The 24,054-nt window shown below is 29.2% G+C and overlaps 2 protein-coding genes and 2 long non-coding RNA genes across 14 annotated transcripts; 1 reads left to right on the forward strand and 3 right to left on the reverse strand.

Annotated features, from left to right (window-relative positions):
• Window positions 1-4,131: 4,131 nt before the first annotated feature.
• Window positions 4,132-7,232, reverse strand: LOC145961645 (uncharacterized). Its single transcript, XR_014435670.1, has 3 exons — window positions 6,075-7,232; window positions 5,420-5,490; window positions 4,132-5,125 (listed from the first exon to the last, which is right to left on the reverse strand). It is a non-coding gene; the product is annotated as an uncharacterized LOC145961645 (long non-coding RNA).
• Window positions 7,233-11,678: 4,446 nt separating this feature from the next.
• LOC145961510 (uncharacterized) lies at window positions 11,679-15,964 on the reverse strand. The gene is made up of 3 exons (XR_014435647.1): window positions 15,615-15,964; window positions 12,463-12,643; window positions 11,679-11,775 (listed from the first exon to the last, which is right to left on the reverse strand). It is a non-coding gene; the product is annotated as an uncharacterized LOC145961510 (long non-coding RNA).
• LOC145961508 (uncharacterized) lies at window positions 12,599-22,477 on the forward strand. Of its 6 annotated transcripts, none has more exons than XM_083081766.1 (7): window positions 12,599-12,657; window positions 12,765-12,860; window positions 12,952-13,292; window positions 13,395-13,657; window positions 13,732-13,956; window positions 18,877-19,062; window positions 19,791-22,477. In XM_083081766.1, the coding sequence occupies exons 6-7, from the start codon at window positions 18,922-18,924 to the stop codon at window positions 20,649-20,651; spliced, it is 1,002 nt and encodes a 333-aa protein (XP_082937892.1). In that variant the 5' UTR covers window positions 12,599-12,657; window positions 12,765-12,860; window positions 12,952-13,292; window positions 13,395-13,657; window positions 13,732-13,956; window positions 18,877-18,921; the 3' UTR covers window positions 20,652-22,477. The 6 variants fall into 6 exon arrangements, with proteins under 6 accessions (XP_082937892.1, XP_082937894.1, XP_082937890.1 ...); XM_083081768.1 differs by having other exon boundaries at window positions 13,455-13,657; XM_083081764.1 differs by lacking the exons at window positions 12,599-12,657; window positions 12,765-12,860; window positions 12,952-13,292; window positions 13,395-13,657; window positions 13,732-13,956 and adding an exon at window positions 17,959-18,370.
• LOC145961509 (afadin- and alpha-actinin-binding protein A-like) lies at window positions 20,931-22,911 on the reverse strand. 6 transcript variants are annotated; one of them, XM_083081773.1, is made up of 6 exons: window positions 22,789-22,911; window positions 22,291-22,448; window positions 22,019-22,213; window positions 21,741-21,872; window positions 21,533-21,644; window positions 20,931-21,365 (listed from the first exon to the last, which is right to left on the reverse strand). In XM_083081773.1, the coding sequence occupies exons 2-6, from the start codon at window positions 22,426-22,428 to the stop codon at window positions 21,154-21,156; spliced, it is 789 nt and encodes a 262-aa protein (XP_082937899.1). In that variant the 5' UTR covers window positions 22,429-22,448; window positions 22,789-22,911; the 3' UTR covers window positions 20,931-21,153. The 6 variants fall into 6 exon arrangements, with proteins under 6 accessions (XP_082937899.1, XP_082937901.1, XP_082937897.1 ...); XM_083081775.1 differs by having other exon boundaries at window positions 22,291-22,445; window positions 22,735-22,898; XM_083081771.1 differs by having other exon boundaries at window positions 22,735-22,898.
• Between the last annotated feature and the right edge of the window lie 1,143 nt (window positions 22,912-24,054).

Raw genomic sequence — 24,054 nt, forward strand, 5'->3', positions numbered from 1 at the left:
TTGACAAATTTATACATTTATTAGCCGAATGGAATCATAAGCTCTTAAGATAATCTAAAAATATAAAAATAATCTACATGAATATCGACGTACGTTACCGCCGGCATAGGTCTCAGGTTTTATTAGAGTACTCAAACCTCCTCACCCGGCAAATGCCTTCGTTAAGGTGGAGATACATTGAGGAGGAAGAAATTTATTTTATTTTATTTTTATTTTCTTTTAAAACAGGTTTTTCAAATTTGCCAAATAGAAAATATAGAAATACAAAGAATATACAAAGAATTTATAAAATATATATTATATAATTATACAAAATATCATAGTGTATAACATATTACATAGCTTGCAACCATATAAAAATATATTAATATATATTATAATTATAGAAGAATTTATATAAATTGGTGATGCTATCAACATTAAATAAATATATATTCGAATTTATTCAAATATTTTCAATAATACGGATAATGATGTTGAGAGCATTAACACACACACGCTTGGACTTACAATAATATTACATATATATATATATATATATATATATATATATATATATATATATATGGAAAGAAAGAGAAAGGAATGTCCGAATAGTAAGACAATTTTTCGAAAAATGAAGATATTGCAAGATATATTTTCCATTTTTCGACTTTTATTCAAGATTTATTCTCTCTATTGTGAGTGTTATAAATAACTTTTACATATAGTTTTGTTATAATTTTCATAATAATATAACTTGATACATAATATTTTATTTTGACGATATTTTAGCTCGAAATACAATATAAAGAGTTATATAAATTACAAAATTAATTTAATATATAATAATATAATCAAATTGAAATTATATAATGTATAACAATAACAATAATAAAATATATATAATATATAATACATAAAATTGTTAATATATAAAATTTTACATTATTGCTAATATATAACATTGATAATACATAAAATAGTACATAAAATTTTTCGTTGAAAATATATAGTAATACATAATTTTAACAATAATAAAAAATACATTATATAGAATACATAAAATAATACATAAAAAATTGTTATATAGAATATATACATAGAATATTTTATTATATTACACGAAAATATCAAAAATGCGTACAATGTAAAATTTATTAGAAATTTTTAGATTGGCGTAGCACTGATAATCTATCGCAACCAAAAGAATCATTAATAAATTTATCGATTATGTCTTTCAATAAGAGAGTACCCGGAATTTTAATGCATTTTGCAAGGTTTTCTAAAAGAAATATTATTTAAAAGAAATATTATCGCGAAAAGATAAACTAAGCTCCGATGTTACCCAACGATTAAATGAGAAAAAAAATCGCGATTTAAATTTCACGAATATACATGAGAAATAAATAAATTGACAATAATAGTAACGTTTAATTACAATCCATATAATTTTTATAATAATCGCGACACAACGTGCACACAAGCAATATAATTATTATCGTTTTATATGATAATAAAAAGATTGCGACATTAGAGGCGCATTTCATATGATCTGTAATTATAATATACGAGGAATCTGCAATTATAATATATACGTAAAAAATCAAACGCAGATGCAAAATCTAATACTCAATTTCTTTTCAAATATACAATTTCATGTAAATTTCGCGATCAAAAGTAAAATATATATCTTGTTCCGCGGACAATTGCAAACAGGCTAAACTTTAATGTTCCTTAAAATCGCGTTATCGCCACGTTCAATGAAGGATAATTGACCCAACGATTAGACCAGATCAAAATCCCTCTGCCGAGTGACACGCTGGTTAATATCTGACAGAGAGAAGAACGATCCTAAAAGTGGAAAGCGACTTCAATTTGTCTTATTTCTTCTATTTCGGATCTCGCGAAATCGATCCCCAACGAATAGTTAAGTGATTCATTAAACATCAGAAGCCCCTCTACAGGAAGGAACGAATCCCCGATCTTCCTGATTGCTCCCGATAACAATGATTTCGGCAGCAAATTAACGATTGTGTTACCCTTCTTATCATTTTCAATATATGAGATTAAAATTCGCATGAAAAAAAACATGTTCTTCCATTTTAAGAAATATCTTTTTTTACTAAATAATGACTGGATATAATGATTTTTATATACATGTTACAATCGAGTATATTTAGAAAAAATGAAATACATGTGCTTTTATCGTTGCTTGGTTAAATATGTGAATAATAATAATTGTAGGGTACCAAATGTGCTCGAGACAAATCAAATCTGATAACAGCGAGATTTAAAAAAAATTCAATTTGAATATTTAGCAACATCAAATGAAAGATTATCAAGGAATTAATTTTTCTGTTGCGTTTAACAGTTAACACTTAGCACGTAACAATAATTTGCAGACATCTTACTGATATCAGAGTACCCATTCGATTTGTCTCGAATTTTTTAATTACTCACACATTTTATATCATATCATGCATCCCTAATATATTATTAAGAATAATACAAAAAAGAGTTTTTTCAAATATATCACAATTTCGCACATGTATTTTATTATATATACATATACATTCGTCTTATCTAAAATAAATAAATTAATTGTAATATACTGAAATAGTGGAGCATCCAGTGCCTGCAAATGGTTCTTAAAAGAGACCAAAAATAAAATTAATTCAAAATTAATTAGTAAAATATACTTGTTTGTAACCATAATTTTTCAAATAATGAAAATTTTGCACAAAAAGTCTGCAAAAACTTATTAAATTAAATTTATATTTGAAAAAGTGAATTTTATCTGTTATATCCATTTTTGAACTATTATTAAACATTTTCATTATTAAAATAATATTGACATTAATAGAAGAACATTTTTTAACAAAAAAAAAGAAAATATATCTTCTTTCAAAGTATATTTAATGAATTTTGTGATTCGATTTCAAACAATGTACGGTGATCGCCGTTAAATCACTGCCAAAAACATTGTTTCCAGGAACCGCCAAGAAAACTTGGGTTTAATTTCAACTCTGTAATGGAAACTTCCAATTTTTAATAACGCACCGAACTAAGCGTTGAAGATAGATCCCCAAAACCGACAAGAAATAACTCTCCACAATGAAAGTCGTTTTGACTATCCGCCAGTACAAACCGCGCATTTGCTAGCGTCCACCTGACATGAAGGATAGCGATAAGGTTTCTTCGCCGAGACAGCGATCACGTCCAAAAACGTGAAAACAACGCAATTGTTTGCAATATAATTTATTATAAAATCGTTCAATAAATATTTAACGCGATACGAAATCCTCGAAATACATTTAATTGAAAATGATAATCAAAGAAAATTATTTTGTTTTACAGATTTTAATTTCCGCGTGATCGATAATGTTTAATCTTTCGCAATATTTTATTTTCGAATATACTTGTGTTTCTGTAATATTAAAAGCGCGACGAATTTTTATTTAATAATATCTTTATATTACGTAAAAGAATTTTTTTTACGGTATTTGCGCGATTAGAAAAGTTTCTCGAATTTATTAATAATCTTTTAGTATAAAAAAATAAGCTATCCAAATACTTTAATAATTTTGCAATAAAAATATTCAAATAAAATATATATTAAATGTGTTAATTTAACAAATTTTCTTATTGTACGTATTCTTCTAATTTCGTGTAATGTACAATAGATTTCTTTTACATTATTACAATTAGACATTATTACAATTTATATACAATTGTGCAGAAAATTATGAAAAATAAAAAATAATACAATTTATAGATGCTATTAGTATCAATATTCTCAACATAAGAAAATTATAAAATTTTTATTACTTGAAATGATTAATCAATGATAATCAATGTATATAGATTCAAATAAATTAGAAAAAAATATTATTTAGTTTGAATTACTTTTTATTCTCAATATTTTATCAAATGAATATTATCATATTAGATACTAATAACATTCACATTTGAATTCAAGTGATAAAATAAAATATTAATACAATTTATAAAAAATAAAATATTAAATTTAATACATGTTATACGTATAATAAAATGCAACTTAAATGTATTATGTATTTAAGTTACATTTTTACATTTTCCATACATTAATTTTTTATTTTTATTTATAATTTTTTTATAATCAATTTCAATTCTTTACATATAATTTATTTAATTTTACACAAAATAAATTATATGAAAATACCCCTAAAAATAACATATTTTTGTTTTTTTTCCTGAAAATAAATTTAATTTTTATATGCCCTAATAGCCCTAATAGCCCTAATAGCCCTAACAGACCTAACAGTCCTAACAGCTAACAGTCCTAACAGCCCTAATAATTATGTTTTTTTTCCTTAAAATAAATTTAATTTTTATATGCCCTAATAGTCCTAACAGACCTAACAGCCCTAACAGTCCTAACAGACCTAACAGCCCTAGCCGCCCTACTTGCTGGCTTACACCAGCAGAAATTCGCGATAAGTTGAAATAAGGGAAACCCTAATTAGGAATCCGCGATAATGAGGAATTTAAGGAGTCCTAACCGAAAATCCGCGATAAAATTTAGGCCTTAGCCGCGCAACACATCTTTTGGCCAATATTGACCATGTATTTTTCAAGCCAGTTATCTCTACTTCTGGCCATTCATCCTGACGACTAATTTGTTTAAAAAACGATCGTGCGATATTATGATCGTTTCTTTAACGCACGTCATTCAGTCATCAAAAATTGCAAAATATAAATCATCATGCATATATAAAATATAATTAGCATGCATTTTAACTCTCGGTCGGCGGGTTACTTATAAATATCTTTATCTTATAGATTAAATATTTAAATATTTACATATTAAAAATCTATATTTTTAAAATTGTTTTTTATAAAGGCCGATATATATAATGAAAATAAATAATTTCATGTATATGTCTCTCATAAAATTACAATAAAAATCATCTATATCTTTATTTTAAAAATTTTTCCTATACTTTTTCACTTTAATTTTTACACGCGTATTGTCTCGCCAACCGAGAGTTAGAAGCAACGGATTTCTTCATGCATTTACAAATCCTTTGCTTCAAAATAAAAGATTGTCACTTACCGGCACTGATGCGCAACAGCGGAGTTGATATTGAAGCTACGTTGTCTGTAACATACAAATATAAAATACAACTTATAACAATGTTTAAAATAATTAATATTTTAAGAAATTATTATTGGACTCATTGAATTTTATATCCGATGCACGCAATTATAAATAGATATATAAATATGAAATAATTTTATAATTAATTAATTTCTTTAAGTAGAAACTTTTATAGAAAGAATTATACAAAAATTTTCTCAATTTTTTATTGTTTAAATCACTCATATAAATCAAATTAATAAATTAAATTAATTTACTTATTTATACACAATTAATATAAATAATAATACTCACCATCAGGTTGTTCCGCTGGTGCAGGATGCCTTTCCTAGGCCTGCTCCTCCTCTCAGATCATCTGGGTCGATCTATAACATACAAATAGAAGATCTAAATTATAATAACGTTCAAAATAATTAATATTTCAAAAATTATTGTATGCATTGAATTTTATATTCGATGCATATAATAATAGCAGATTAATAAAATAATTCTATAAATTTTTGAAACAAAAACATTATTAATAATCCTTTAATAATTTCATAAAAGCTTGTATCTTTACAAGATTATAGCTTTTATTTAAAAATCTTTTTCTTCAATTCTCTCTTATTTAAATCATATAAATAAAAAATCAAATTACGCGATTAATTGTTTAAATTTTAATAAATATATTGTATGTATTGAATCTTATATTCGATCCATATAATAATAAGTAGATTAATAAAATAATTCTATAAATTAAAAAAAAACATTATTAATAATTCTTTAATAACTTTATAAAAGCTTATACCTTTACAAGAGATTATAGCTTTTATTTAAAAATATTTTTCTTCAATTCTCTCTTATTTAAATCATATAAATAAACAAATCAAATTAATTGTTGTGATTAATTTAAATTATAATAAATATATTTAATATTTAATATATAATTACAAATAAATAAATTGCTTACCAGAAGGTTGCTCTGCCGGAGCCTGATGCCTCTCCTAGGCCTCCTCCTCCTCCCAGTTAGACGCGCGATACTTAACGACACTCCCGCACTCACGAGCGATATTTTTATCGCTATTTTCGCAGTTTTACGCGCGATACTAAACGCTTTCCGCACTATTTCGGTACTATAGAAAATTTTCTATTTGGTCGCGCGATGTATATACTTAATATGTATGTACTTTGAACGGCACTCCCGGTTTCGGTACGAGCGAAAATCCCATTTCACTTATGAGAATCAGCTTCGAGCCAACAGGTCAGGAATGCAACGATACAACGAGCAAGGACTAAGCCCAAACCGGAAAGAAGACGAAACGATTGACGGAAATAGAGGAAAATGAAGTTCACCAACTCTTTTTCGCGCATAATTATCCTATCTCGTACCGAACCTGGACCCGCTAAGCACGATTTCAGGTGCTTCGCCCGGAACACGAAGTTTCCCGCAATGCAGGATATGGCTACACCAGGCTGGTAGACGGCAAAAGAAGAGGATACCCACATTTTTTAAATGCTAACATTCAGCAATTTAGAAAATGGGGAGGCAACCCCTTTTACCGAGCGAAAATCGTGCCTAGGGGAATCCACTCGACTCCTCGACAGGGTTAACACACGCAGTGCGTGTGGCTGTAGACGAGCAAAGAGAAGGAACCCATTGACGACCATTCCGAGCAATCGATCGAGTTCTAACTAATTCGAGCCGAATCACTTGACGAAGCACGAAGCACGAGTGTACGTTGCATAGCAACGTGTGCAAACTCGAAATCCTAGTTAGTTGGCATCGAAAGTAGAGACTCGTGACAATAACGAAATTGGAATTTTTATACGAAAAGTCCAACGCGGAAGCGCGAAAACGCGATGACGCGAGAAAGCTAAACGCGAAAACGCGGTAACGAAACGCCGCCGTCCGCGACACGTTAACGGCACCGGCGACGGAAAGTCGACGACGCAATGCGTCCAACGCATTAGATGCGCGTGCCACATATGAGCCATTATGCGACTCGTGGCAATGCTGTGCTGGGTACTTAGCTTCCCCTTCAGGCTCCTTGAGATTTATCCTAAATTAAAAAATTTAAAATAAACCTCAAGGCACCATCCAAGTACTGAGCCACCCCACCGCGTCAAGGTGTACCCATACAGGGGTGGATTATATACATTTATAATATAATGTATAATTTGTGTGAAATTTATTTTATAATTGAAAAATTATCTATATAGCATCTCTCTTTTTTTTCGATTAAAAAAGAGAAAGATGTAGATATGTTTCTAAAAAAACAAGCTTCAAGTCCCGATTAATTCGCCTTTTAATTAAAAAATAAATTATAAAATATATATAATAATTATAAAATATATATTATAAAATTATATAGTATACATATCACACAATTCAAATTCATTTAAAATATTGTATCGAAAATTAATTATTAGTCATTTGATCTATTATTATTCGTGATACGAGAGTATATTTGAATATAAGAAATGTACATGAGAATCATAATGAAAATAATTATTACTTGTAAATATATTACAATGAGGTATTAGTTAATAATTATCTATTTTCGTCGCTTTGATTTCTACTTTGAGAATGAATAAATTGTGTGTGAAATATTTAATTCAGTAAATAACTATCACACACTCTTTGACACATTTAATAAATCTTTAACCGTGAAGTTAATTAATTATTCGAACTGTTTGCTACCGCTAATTGTTTGTGAATAATGACTACAAGGAACATCACACAGAGCATCTCGATCAGCATAATCAAAAAACTTTGCTTATCAAGAATGTATACTAATCGATTTGTTATAATTATAATCCTATAGTATTACTTTTTATTACATATTACACATATATTTCTCATTTTTTATAATATATAATTTCACACAAAAAATTTTACTCCTTGCATTTCTAATTAATTATCAATAAACAGTACATCTTCTTTTAACACTACATCTATGCTTTATAATTAATTTATTATTTATTACTTATAAAATAGCTGTTTGAATATTCTTAATTGCGATAAATTATAATTTTTTCTTCTTTTACTGGAGGTAAAAAATAATTATAATATTAATCGATCCATTTTTATCTTCGCGATAATGTAAATATATGGTTATATCTCACAAAATTTTAACTATATGACTTTATCATTCGATTATTTTATCACGCGTTCTCAATTTGAATTGTAATTAGATTAAAGAGTTGAATGATAAAACATCGAATAAAATACACTTAATCTTTAAGTATCGTTAAAGAAATAATTATTCTTATAAAGATCACAATAAAACGATAATTTATTATTTTATTGTGATTTTTATAAGAATAATTATTTCTTTCACTGCTCGCTGACTTTCCGATACCTTTCCAGATGTCCCTTTTTTTCTTCTTCATCCTTTGCTGTTTCCTCATAGCACACATATTCACTCGCGAACAAACAAATTTATTATATTTAGTCATATATAGAAACGATCGCGAGACATTTTACACGGCACTCCCGATCGCGGAATAATTACGAGAAACGCACTTTAATATATCGTATAAGGGATAGAAAACTACGATTCGCTCAACGTTTTTATGAGATCAAATTAAATACTAATTCGTTACAAATGTTGTTTTCATTATTGAAATATATATGCAGTACATGTATATTAATACGAATTATAGAATCGAAAGTTTAATATAATTGAAAGTCATGATACAATAATCGTTTAATTAATAATTAATTTAAGAATATACGACGTATTTCGCACTACGATCTTTACTGTTCGAGTGTCGTCGTGTGAATGATACCAAGACCATATGACTAGCGCGCTATTATTTACATCGTCAAGGCCGAACACCGTGTTATTGTCCGCTCGTCATATCGAAATATATTGTATTATATTATATTATATTATATTTTACCTATTTTTTAATACAGCAAATAATTTTTCGATATTGATTGCGATCGCGTCTAGAAAAGGATTTAACGGAGCGTCTTGTACCACTACTTTACTCTTTGAGTGTCGTCGCGCGAATAATAATAGAGCCGAACAAATTAGTCCGAAAGACCGTGTTATTATTATTTTTTTACCGAAACATTTTTCAAGACTATGGCATATAAACATATAAGAATATACGACGTATTTCGCACTACGATCTTTATTGCTCGAGTGTCGCTTTGTGAATGATACCAAGACCGTATGACTAGCGCGCTATTATTTACATCGTCAAGGCCGAACACCGTGTTATTGTCCGCTCGTCATATCGAAATATATTGTATTATATTATATTATATTATATTTTACCTATTTTTTAATACAGCAAATAATTTTTCGATATTGATTGCGATCGCGTCTAGAAAAGGATTTAACGGAGCGTCTTGTACCACTACTTTACTCTTTGAGTGTCGTCGCGCGAATAATAATAGAGCCGAACAAATTAGTCCGAAAGACCGTGTTATTATTATTTTTTTACCGAAACATTTTTCAAGACTATGGCATATAAACATATAAGAATATACGACGTATTTCGCACTACGATCTTTATTGCTCGAGTGTCGCTTTGTGAATGATACCAAGACCGTATGACTAGCGCGCTATTATTTACATCGTCAAGGCCGAACACCGTGTTATTGTCCGTTCGTCATATCGAAATATATTGTATTATATTATATTATATTTTATATTATAATATAATATAATATAAATATGTTAAAGTACGTAAAATATTTCGATAACGAACAGACAATAATATCGACCTTGGCGTAAACAATACATATTTATATTATATTATATTATATCATATTATATTATATTTTACATATTTTAATACAGCAAATAATTTTTCGATATTGATCGCGATCGCGTCTAGAAAAGGATTTAACGGAGCGTCTTGTACCACTACTTTACTCTTTGAGTGTCGTCGCGCGAATAATAATAGAGCTGAACAAATTAGTCCGAAAGACCGTGTTATTATTATTTTTATACCGAAACATTTTTCAAGACTATGGCATATAAACATATAAGAATATACGTATTTCGCACTACGATCTTTATTGCTCGAGTGTCGCTTTGTGAATGATACCAAGACCGTATGACTAGCGCGCTATTGTTTACATCGTCAAGACCGAACACCGTGTTATTGTCCGTTCGTCATATCGAAATATATTGTATTATATTATATTATATTTTATAATATAATATAATATAATATAAATATGTTAAAGTACGTAAAATATTTCGATGACAAACAGACAATAACACCGATCTTGGTGTAAACAATACATATTTATATTATATTATATCATATTATATTATATTTTACATATTTTAATACAGCAAATAATTTTTCGATATTGATCGCGATCGCGTCTAGAAAAGGATTTAACGGAGCGTCTTGTACCACTACTTTACTCTTTGAGTGTCGTCGCGCGAATAATATAGAGCCGAATAAATTAGTCCGAAAGACCGTGTTATTATTTTTTTACCGAAACATTTTTCAAGACTATGGCATATAAACATATAAGAATATACGACGTATTTCGCACTACGATCTTTATTGCTCGAGTGTCGCTTTGTGAATGATACCAAGACCGTATGACTAGCGCGCTATTGTTTACATCGTCAAGACCGAACACCGTGTTATTATCCGTTCATCATATCGAAATATATTGTATTATATTATAATATATTTTATAATATAATATAATATAAATATGTTAAAGTACGTAAAATATTTCGATGACAAACAGACAACAATACCGATCTTGGTATAAACATATTTATATTATATTATATCATATTATATTATATTATATTTTACATATTTTAATACAGCAAATAATTTTTCGATATTGATCGCGATCGCGTCTAGAAAAGGATTTAACGGAGCGTCTTGTACCACTACTTTACTCTTTGAGTGTCGTCGCGCGAATAATAATAGAGCCGAACAAATTAGTCCGAAAGACCGTGTTATTATTATTTTTTTACCGAAACATTTTTCAAGACTATGGCATATAAACATTAGCGCGCTATTGTTTACGCCGCTAAGGTCGGTGTTATTGTTCGTTCGTCATCGAAATATTTTACGTATTTTAACATATACATATATACATGGAATATATTAAAATATATAGAAGTATTTTAGATTATATAGATTTTTTAATTATATGATTATTTATTAAAAGATTGATGTATCATGGAGCCTTTCATTATGTTAATTGTTTAGATCCATGATTCAATTGTTTTATTGCGCGTTCTCACAATTCGAATTATATTTCAATGATTGAAAAATAAAGCGATAAAACGTCGCAGACATATTATATTCGACTCTATAAATATCTATAAATATTAAAGAAATAATTTCTGCTCGTAAAAATCGATTTCATATCGAAATTATAATTTATTATTTTAGATTTCTGTTACTATATATATATATATATATATATATATATATATATATATATATATATATATATATATGATTCTTAGTTGATTAAATGAATAAATTACGATATGCGATTCGAGAATTTTCGTTGCGATATGTATATAGATAATTGTGTATTATTTATAAAAGATAATTGTGTATTATTTATAAAAGATAATTAATCATAAAAGATAATTAATCATAAAAGATAATTAATCATATTGTTATAATAAAAAATTTTCCGATGTTGATCGCGATCGTATCTAGAAAAAAAATAATGGCGTATCATTATATTACACATTAGAAAATATTAGACAATAACATATGAAATTATATAAATCGTTTCACAATCGACATGCAGATATTACAATGTTATCTGCATCTAATTTATATAACTTCATATGTTATTGTCGAATATTTTCTAATGTGTAATATTAAATGTCATGTTGAAGGTAAGTATTTTTTGCATGTATTGTGACGAGTAATATGAAATATACTAATAATTTGAAATATATTAATAATTAAAAGAAAGAGAAAGGTTTCTTTCTTGTACTCCAATTACCGCGCTGGCTCTTAGTTATCAATTGTTTAGTTAATTTTTAATTATTATTACTCGAGCCAATTTTTTATTTTAATTTTAATATTTATAGTACTTAATATTTAGAAATAAACTAGAATATTTTTTGTGTTATAATTCATTTTCAATGATGAATCAGTGTGGTAAAAATTATACCAAATTACGTAGTAATGGCAATGGTGATGATTGGATGATGTGTGATTAATACATATGTATATAATAATATCGGATAGTAAATAATTTCATAAATAATTATACTTGATAGATAGATAGAGAAAAAGAGAGAGAGAGAGAGAGAGAGAGAGAGAGAGAGAGAGAGAGAGAGAAACCACAAAATTTATTTATATTAGAAATTTATTTAATATATACAAACGTTTTGCGTTACTTGTGTTATCGATATTTCGTGCATGGAACACAACCCGAAATTGTATTACCCATTGAAAACATTCGTAGATACTGGCTTCATAGTTCATGTTCACATTTTTTTATTTATAGAGGATGCATTGCTTTCACCTAAAAGTGGACCATGACATCTCTCGTTCTTCTCTCATTGTCTAAATCATTACATGTAATTTACATATAATGTGTATTTAAAATTAATTTATTTAATATTAAAATTAATTAATCAATTTAACTCTATACATTAACTCTAATAAAATTATGAAATTTTTTCAGGTATATGCAATTTATTGTCTGTCAATTACTCACATTTGTTAAAAACACACGTCCCTTTATTAAGTAAAGCGAGAAATTCTACGTTCTTTGTGAATAGTAAGTAAAACTTTTATGGATACAGAATTTTGACAGAAGTTATTTTCACAATAGAAAATAGTTTGTATTTCACTGTGCTTTTGTTCTACAGGAACTAGAGATGAATTATGGAAGGTGACAAGTGTATCAGTAATGCAGGAAGACACAGAGGTATAGCAAGAGGAGTAGCGAAAAAGAGAGATCTAAACAAGGGGCAAATTATTGGCATGGGAAAAATTCTGATACAATTTCCTGGCCTAAACACTCCTGTGTTTAGAGGAATAGAATTAGTTCAAAAACTCTCTGTAGATCCTAAAAGAAAGCAAAAACTTATGGAATTATGACAAAGTCAAACCAGACCAATGCAAGTAAAATTATCACCATTGGAACGTGGTTGGACGAGCACCACAATGGATGGCAGAAAGACTGGACCACCGGATCCTGTTTGAGAAGGTTAATATTTATGCTATTATTGGATTATAATGGTTAAATCACACACATACAAAAATCATGTGATACGATGTCTATTTTCAATTTTTTTCTTTGACATTTCAGTCCTGATATTATTAGAATCTTATATAACTAATATCTTTGTTCTATAAATACTTTTGAAAGTTTTGAAACCTGAATTTTGGAAAACAAAATGATAACCTGATTAGTAATCTAAGGCGCAAGACTAGAAACATTTGTAATAACTGGAAATGGAAATGGATTAGCTGGAGCGTTATCAAAAGTACCTGCAGCTAAAGCATCCTTAATGATGAAAAATAGGGCAGGTCAAAGATTAATATATGTTCCCAGATATAAGGAATACACTGGTAAGAAAATAATTGTGAATACAATATAGTATAAAATTTATTCCTTCTTTTAATATCACTTTGTATTTTTTCAGTGTTACATGACTTCTTTACACAATTTTTGGGAGTACAAAAATATTTGTAAAGAAAATGCATGAAGGATGGGCTTGTTTGTCATCGTGCAATAAAAGCGTGTTGCGAGGCAATTGGCATAAAGGATATGTATACCAAAGTAGAAGGAGCTAAGAATGTAAAACATACTATTCAATAATGCATCTTGAGCACTTTGTTTCATATGTTTGCAATAAAAATATATTAAAGTAAGTTATTTTGCAAATTTATTATTCTAATCTTTATTTAGAAGGTTCAAAAAAGGCGTGAACTTTTTCAGATTTTTTTTGATATTTTTATCTATTGTAAAAAACGCATCGGACAAAACTGATCTTTTTGTGCATTTTAAAGGTGCCAAAAGGTTTGCTTTTTATTCTTGCACTTTCTGCAATAATGTACACTAAAAATGACAGATTTAGTAGTTGGAAAGAAAGAGAGGAGAAAAGAAAATTGCATCTAGAGAATTTAAAAGAATAAAAAACATCTAAAAATAATAATACAGTGTAAAGATTAATATTATGTATTTTTTTTCATGAGGAATGTGAAGCGCACATTTATGCATTTATTTATTTAGATGAGATTTACTTTAGGACGCATTCAAACATTCAACTTTAATTTTATTTTCTCTTTTTTATGATATATAAATATAGTGTAATGAAAAGCAAATGCTGTCATTTTTGTGTGTTTATATTGATGCAGAAACAACATTACGAGTACTATATTTACAGATATAACATCTGCATAATAAAAAAAGTACCAAAAGTATAATGATGGAAAAAGGATAATATTGTAGGCCAGCACAAGTATCAACCAATTATTCCACCGCTCTGTTTCATTAGATTTGCAATTTTCTTTTGCAATATTATAAATATTATAAATAAGATAAAGATTTAGGCACGTTCCAAATAAATTTGTACATTTTATGTTTGTAATATTGCACATATTAAAAGATGATAATATCGCGGTTGTAACAAGATACAATCCTGGCAATGTAATGATTTTTGGATCCCACTGAAAATAATTTTATTTTATTTATTTTTGAGAATTGCGCACAATACTTAAGAGCAAATTATTTTTGTGTCATGTATTACCTGTGTAAAATTCCATGTACAGTATCGTATTGTCTGCGATATATGAAAAGCTTCATCGATGAAATAATGTGGTTAAATACAATTGAGATATAAGAAAAGTAATATAGTACTCGTAATGAATAATATTAATGTGGAATACATAAATATTTTGTATTTTAGTTTCATATAATTGAGATGAGATACGACACTCATGATTACTTTAAAAATGTGCCCACAAATATCATTTAACTTCAATAGCTGCACATTGGTCAAATTAATACTATTACGTTAAATGCATCATCACAGCAGCTTCTTTTGATCAATTTAATCTAACCTAACCAATTATATTATATGCTCCTCATTAAAATGTGTAAAACTGTACATTGCACATTTAATACGATTAATATACTACGTAATAAAATGTATAACACTAATGATTAAATATTATTTTTAAAAGCATGGTAAAATCCACGCAGCATATGCTCGTGTTTACATTCGACATCTGAAGACATTGAGAGGTTAGGTTAGGTTAGGTTAGATCGAAAAAGTTATCGTTTGACAGTTGGCATCCCTACAAGAGACTGTGCAAGCACTGCGCGCGCGTATACGAAATAAATTTCAAATCGCTTCTAGCCTAACCATCTTCACGCGATCGACTTTATTTGAATTACATCGCGTCGCATCGAATTATGATGCGGCGCCGATTTGCCCGAACGTAATTCGAGACATCGTGATGCCGTATAAGCGTCGAATGAGCACGAATTGTCACGCAAATATGATAAATCAAATCAACTCACCGTTCACCGGCTGTTTCACAGGCCGCTCCATTCGCTCGCCTCGGGATGTCCCATTCCGATCTTGATGCACACAAACTCACAGGATGTCATCAACGCGAACGCGCGACACTTTATTCGGCACTCCCGATACTCGCTCGTATCCGATAATCATCATCAAAGGCGTGGAATAACGCGGCGCGACTTCGCTCCACCTTCGCGATGACGCCATCACTGAATACTGTCAAAAACCGCTGTCGCGCGCTTCCATCGACTTATTATGAAAGTCGCGCGATCATCCTTGGACACTCTCAACGCTCGTTCACTCGCGATATTCGTTTATTTACGTTAAAAGACGCGAAAAATGCGGACGTACGACGATCTGCGTAAACTGCGTATGACTTCGATTCACGTATGACGTATCAATGACGCGCTAACATGGCGGCCGAACGATGCGCATTCGTTTCTGCGCATGGCCATTACTGCGCTCGACGTTCGCGCGACTTTGATTTCTGAATATTGTCTACGGCTTTAATTAATAACACATAATAATAAATATATAAAGATAGAATCAATTAATCATATTGATCATATATGTAGATTTTCCCGAAGAAAGAGAGAAGAGATTGAGAGATATTTTTAGTTTTCTTTAGTAAAGGATGGAAATATTTATTCATAGTTTTGTTTTTCTTTTCCTCTTTCGCGCGATTTCGATTCATTATATAACGTAGAAAATGCACGGTATATTGGATTTATTTTTATATATTCACAATATATTTTTATATATTCACTATAATATTCGCGCGGTCATTTTTTAACATTTACAATATTCGTGTACATACACTGTATCTTGTTTTTAATATTCACTTTTAAAAGAATAAAGAGGAGTGAATATAATCCGTCCGACTTTCAGTGCGTGAAAATGACGCGCAGTCTGACGTCAGCGCGGTTTTCTTCACGCGTTTAATTATTGCAAATTTAAATCAAAGAGAAACAATCGACTAGTAGATTTTAGATTATAATAGAAATGCAGAGAAATAAAATTATTATGTCTAAAATAATAATTTAATTTGAAATATAAAATTAAAAGTTATATTATAGAACCTGACTTTGTAAAAGCGCAGTAAAACAATCAAATAGTAGATAGAGAGATTCGAAATTGTTACGGACGTAGTTATGGGTGTGTGTGTGTGTCTCGTCTGTTTCCGTATCAAGGTAAATTTAATTAATTGAATCATTGGTTTTTCATTAAAAATCATGAATTGAAAAATTATTTTAAAATTAATCGGTTTTTGAGAAATAATTAATTAATTCACATACATACAATTATATCATGATAGTTAAATAGGTATATCTTTCTTGATATCATTATTATAATTTTTATAATAAATTTAAATTATCTGAATTATTACAAAAATTTTTGCAAAAAAATAATTAAATATATCATAATTCTTTATAATTTATAAACGTGAGTAAAATAAGATTGAAAATAAGAACAAAATTTTGACTCGGATTTACCTCGAATCAAATCGATTAATAATTAAAACGTCCTATGTTGTATAGTAAGAGATCATCTGCTTGTGACATCGATGATTCGAAACTCATTAAAACTCAACAATATATCATTAAGAGGTGCATCAACCAGTACATCGATGCTATCTTCAGCATTTGGCACAGCATCAGTATTAAAAATAATCAGTCGATTATCGACGACATGGTTGGGATTTTCAGACAAATTTCTCCACTTCCTGCGGCTGTATCGGCTTTAAACTTTTCTCGATGAAATATAATACATGTAAAATGAAGATTAAGATCTAGCCCAATTAAATTTGCCGATTATCATCTTTCACAGCTTTCACAGAGAGCTATATGTTATTCCCTAAGACTCTCCTCTCAGCTAACATCTAGAATAAATTTTTTCAGTGAAAATATCAAGTGTCATTATATCATATATTCATATTTTTAAAATTAAATTTTAAATTAAATTCTAATCAAGTAAAATTTATAGCCGCAATGAAAATTTGAAGAATATATTATATTTGATCATTTCTTTCTTTTTTGTGGAAATTTTTAATGTTCTACTGTTAATTCTAATCCTATATTTTCACTAAGGAAAAACTGATTAAAAAAGTTTGTCAGAAAACATCGTTCGAAAATTATAGTCGGAAATTATGGAATAAATTATGAAGATTATTGCAGTTAGCATTAATATCAGAATAATATCATCATCGTACGGAGCAGTGAGCACATCGCAGCTTATCGTACGGAATTCTCCGATAGTCTCTGTCAGCTTAACCGCGTTTTTCCGGCGTGTTCCCATGACAATGGACTGATATTGTCAGAGTATAATATAGCGAACACACGGAATCCACCGTGATGATCTACCGGAATATATTTGCTACACAGTACATTGCATGCATGTCAGTCACCATAAAAGAGCGGCACGAAAGATCTGTCCATCTTAATCATGCACTCAACCGTGGCTCCATCCGTCGAATGGTCGAATGGTGTGTGGATCCTTTGAAATAGCTATTGCTCGTGCTGTGATATTTCGATTTTCGGCATCGACGAGACCGGTGTTCGAGAGATCCGTTGTATATATTTTGTTCGCTTCCTGAAGCGTAAGAGATCCGCTGACGGGATCGAAATCTGTTCGAATAGTGCCAAGTTTCTACGACGAGGAATTTTGCGAAAAACAAAAATCATTTTAACAAAGGGCTTAAACGAAGCCGACGAAAAATTTACAGTTTCGCATCGCGAGGAAAAATTCTAAAAGTATGGTGAGAGCGTTTTTTTTATCATATCAAAGACGGATATATTGAAATTGTCATATATTTTATAATGGGCTACGAAAATTCAATCTAAAATTTTTATTTTTTAATTTTTATCTTAAACAAGTATTAATTTAAAAATTAAAAATATTACTTGACTTAACATAATTTAAATCCAATAAACTAATCGTGGAGATTCTCATAAGTCAAATTTTTCAACAAAATACTGTAAAAAAAAGAGTATACTATACTCAAATCGTCCTATGTGATGTTTACTACTCCGGATTAAAAAAAGGGAAAGGAACACTATAGCGTATCTCAATTTCACATGGAACGTATAATATTTCGGAATTTAAAATTTGTTTGAAATATCCGTGCGCCCAACCAGCGACTAATTTATTGCTTACCTGAAGGAAAAACCTATTCTATTCACAGGGTTTTATCCAAAGTATGTCGCGCGTGTTTCCTTGTCAATCGGAAAGCGATGTATACAGCATTTCCCTTTATAATTTCAGTGCACACATAGTCGACGACGGGGAGATCTTATATGCGCAAGTGATATGACGCTGAATATGAAAGCGATTCAGCTCGCCGCAATACTCATTGCGACGATATTGTCCGCTGCGGCTGCGAATAATATCAGCGAACAATGCCAGGTTCACAATGAGAGGTGGATTACGTGTAGTTGCATCGGAAACGAGGTACCGATTTAATACCCTGTGCAAAATCATTGAAATTGCTATGACAAACGTAAATTATGTTTCCCTTTAATCAGGTACGTTTAATGAGAAACGAAATTTTTAATCGCGTATATTTTTTCACGTCTCTTGTTAGTTTTTTTAAATGTTTATTATCTCATTGTTTTCATTAGATTTTCCTATCCCTTTTTCTAATAAAGTAATTTGTAATTATTTGTATTAAAAGGATATTTTTCTCCATTTATAATAAATAAATATTATTGTATATTGTATTATAATAAATAAATATTTCTCTACATTCATAATACATATTAAAAAATTATATTCGCTTCTTTTAAATCAATTTATGTTATATCAATTTATATATATTGATTACATCTCTTTGTAATCTACACAATAAATCACAATAAATCGTATAGTTTCAATTCTTCACAGAATGTAGCTTCACAGAGAGATTTGAGATACTTCTAAACGAATTATGAAAACTTTTTTGAAAAAGCTGTAAAAAAAGAGGCAACAACAATTCACGTATTCCGCTCAAAAATGCATCAAATATTTTTCTCTATATGGGTTGAGCTTTAATAAAACAAATTGCCGAATTCTGCTAGATTCTTGAATCAATTTAGTCAATTGATTGTTTTTTTCAATATTCGATAGTTTTCAAATTATTTGAAGCGATTTTGACGATGCATGGATGATAAAAAGTAATCGAATTCTCAATTTTTTTCCAGGAATTTCTGCTGCCGGAAGAATATAATTACAAGAATGTTACCAGCATATCTCTCACGGGGTGCGTTTCAGCGAATCTTCATTACTCGAGTCTACCGGAAGCGAATGGGCTCGAGGAAATAATAGTTCAGAATATCAGTGGTCGTCTGGACTTTGAGATCTTTATCACGTCAAACCGGATGAAGCTGCTGAGACTATCGAATATTGGTCGAATACCAATGATTGCGAGCTACACGTTCGTAAACCTCATAGCGATCGAAAGGCTTGAGATCACGGATGCAGTTATCGAAAACTTTGAGGAAGATTTCACCATCATCAATGTGTCGCATTTTATCGTAACGAATGTCACGATTGAGCGAGTCAACAGGTTGAACATCTCCGAAAAGGGCATGACGCTGAGTATCGTCAACAGTAGAATACGGAACGTCGCGACATCCTTAAACTTCGCCAACTTTCAGTTCATCCAGATCATCGGTTCCAAGTTCGAGCTGCAGAAACCGGGTCTGGTGTCCATCCAGGGCGACGTGGCAGTCGTGAAGAACAGCGTCTTCACGAACGTGAGCATGAATCTAGTGGCGAAGGACTCTATAACTATAAACGGCATTTGTGCAATTGGTAAAAGTACCCTGAGACTAGCGGCCAAGTACATCAACAGTACTGGCAATCGGCTGCCGAACGAGATTGCCTATCCGAGGGACAACAATCAGAAACCGGAATTCTTCACGAATCGTAACAATACTGTCTGCAAAGCGGGCAATTGCAAGTGCTTGGAGAGTAACGGGCAAATTCCATGTCAGTCGATTGTTCCGACGTTCATTCTCGGTTGCTTGTTCATGTCATTGCTATCAAAAGGCTTCCTATAATTATTTCACAATTTGCAAAAAAAATGGCATTATAATTACTCAGCATTTTATACAATTTACAGAAAAATTTGTTTTATCAAATTCTCAATCGAGCTACTCTTTCTATATTGGATCCAAGTTTAGTTTCTGGATCTATTGGAAAACTATCAATTGGGGCAGATCACAGAATCGAATTTAGATTCTTACTCCATTGTTGCGTATGCCTCTAAAAAGATGATTGGGCTTTTTCTCATATAAATAAAATGAGAATACTCCAAAAAATTAAGAATATACGTTAGAGAAAGCATAAAGTATTTTTATATATAAAATATTGAACAAGAAAATCCTTATAAACAAAATATTTATACAATTTTTTGCACGAAACATAAAGCTTTCAATTTTCTACAATAAACAATATTAGTACAAAACTCTATTTCTACACTAATGCACAGACATATTTCAAGCAATTGTGTGTGCTGTATATAAGTTACAAATAAATTACAGTATTAGTTATATTAAGTGCTTAAGTATTTGTACTGGTCCACCCAGACGCTTCAACCTGTAAATCGATGGCACTCTTATGTAACTCGAGAATTTGTTTTAGATTGTTGATTTCCTCCAGCATTTGTCTATTGTTCTCTTCTAGGCGACAAATAGTTTGTTTATAAGAAGTTAATTCCTTCTCATGATCTGTCTGCATCATTTGTAGGACTTTATCTTTTGACACAAAGGTTCCTGCATAAACGAAAGAAATATAATACTTATTTGCACATTTTTTCGAATCGTATAAAAAAAATGGAAAATACAATATTAATATATTCTATGAAAAAAGTAAAAATTAAACAAAAGGCCAAATATTCAACAATAAGAATAACTAGTATAAAAACATAAAATGTACCAACCAAGAGACTTTTGTAACTGCTCCTGGAGTTTCTCACTGTTCCGCATAATTCTTCTTATCTCATGTTCGTGTTGAATATCTCTGGACTGAGCTTGTTTCTTTAGTTTCCGTATCTTTAAAATCAAAATTTAATTTCAGTGCTTATAAATTATCCAAATTATCAGTATTCTATATAAAGTCTGGACTTGTCTATCCTTCCTAGTTATTACCTCTTCTTTTTCATGCTTTAAATCACGCGATACACTCTCACATTGAACCTTAAGTCTTCTTTCTCTCTCCTGTGCTTCGCACAATGCTTGCTCTTTCTTTTGCACATCTTCCTTCAAGCGCTTTACATGATTCTGTTTTAATACATTTATAATTAGATGTTAGAACTTTTTAAGCAAAATGCATTATTTTCACATGCTTACCAATTATTTTTCTATGCAGCGTGAAATAATACAATATATTTTCACTAGATATTTTTAAAAGCATAAAGCAAACTCACCTTAAGATTAAAGTTATCGTTAACAATCCTGTGATTCGATTCAGCTGAGTTGTCATGTAATCGCATTAGTGATCTATATTTATGTGTTAAACTCCAAGTAGCATTTATCACTTTTATTAATAACTTCTTAAATGGGTCTGATCCTTCCTGATCATTATGTTTACTTAATGGTGAAATACCAAATGATTCAAATTCCTACAAAATTAAATATTGATTAACATTTACATATATTTATACACATTTCAATAAACTTGTCAACCATGCCTTGCTACCTCATTTATTATATACAAAGATTGCTCTAAATTATCCTCTGTACAGAATACAGGCTCTTCGCTATTAAAATTGCTTCCTTTGGCAAAAATACTTCTCAGATCCCTTTTTGGGCAAGTGTTATTGAAGTTTGTACTCATTTTATCTACGTATAAGTCTGCTAGAAATAAAAATGGAATTTTTATTAAACCTTCTGTTAAGATTGATATAACACATAAAAAGAATTCATATCTTCTTCATATATCTTCTTTAAATCATTTATAAAATCTTTCATCTAAGTTTTACGTCAAATCTTTTATCTCTAAAAGTTGAATTTTACAATATGCACATTATATTCATGTTTTTTTAAATAAATTATAAAGAAAATACATTATATATAAAAATAAATCCAAATATAATTTAGTGATCTACAACACACAGTGATCTACAACATCTTGACACTATACTTTGTCCCTTTTCTCTCTATTATTACTGGATCTTCATATTTATCTCTCACATACTGTAAGACTTATCAAGCAATGTTACTCATCCTAACAGAAATCTCGTTTTAGCTCTGCCCAGAGTAGACAATAAAAAAACCTAAGGACCATCTGGAGCGTCTACATTGGCATTTTTGAAGGTCATTAAAATCCCCCTGTAAAGCAGCGCCATTATAGATATATTTAGAATTGGAATTATTTGGATACAATTACTTTTTGACATACTGCCGGTAAAATCATTCGATGCATATCTATCTATTTATAATTATAAATTTAATTGTATATTTCATTAATTGCATGTAATCTTTTTCTAACATATACTATACTGACATCAACATATTTTTATTAAAATATTTATATATATATGCGTATATATTTAAATTTTATTCTTGATAGAGAAAAAAAGAAAGAAAGAAAGAAAGAAAATAATCTTTAATTAACTCATTTTTTAGAAATAAATAATAAAACTTATTTTATATTTCAGTTTCTTATATAATTTTTGTTAGGAAAAGTTTTATCAAGTATTGTACATCAAATTTTTTTTACAATATATGTATATAATAGAATTTTTTATTCTACTTTTAATACAATATTTATTAAATATATACAATTATTGCTATATACGAATTTAATTTTTACATCGAAAATAATATGGCATGATCATTATTAAGTTTTTTTTCTGATTTTAATCTTATATTACCTATATTTATATTTATAATTTTATTAATAGAACAATATATGTTAACGTATGTTCGTAATCATTGAAAAAGGACATAATAAAAAAATCAAAATTTACAAATAATTAATTGGAAATAAAATTAACTAAAATTAACTAAAATAAAATTAACTAAGTAAAGTAGTTAATTAAGTAAAATCTACAAATAGTTAATTGGAAATAAAAGATATTTTCATCTCTGAATATTTTAGTCTTCTTCAGAAGAAAATCTAACTATTCTTACTTTTTGTATTATATAGGTTTAATAATAATTATAATTATTTATAATAACTATTTCTTATAAAGAAAGTAATAGAAAATTAATTTCAAATATTTAGATTTCGTGCATATTATACGAAATATATGATTAACAAGAATTTTTAGAAAAATAAAACACAGATATCAAAACATGTATGTGCACGATAAATTTTATCAATTTTATCATTTTTTGCATATTAAATAATATAAAATCTGAGAAAGAAAAACTTGAATAAAGTGTGTGTATGTTGAAAAAGAAGTGTAGAAGAAATTATATATATAAATAAATAAATAAATAAATATATATATATATA

Source organism: Camponotus vicinus, unplaced genomic scaffold (genome assembly GCF_025532165.1).
Source record: "Camponotus vicinus isolate PSW18456_S1 unplaced genomic scaffold, iyCamVici1.0 SCAF_11, whole genome shotgun sequence".
Lineage (NCBI taxonomy): Eukaryota > Metazoa > Arthropoda > Insecta > Hymenoptera > Formicidae > Camponotus > Camponotus vicinus.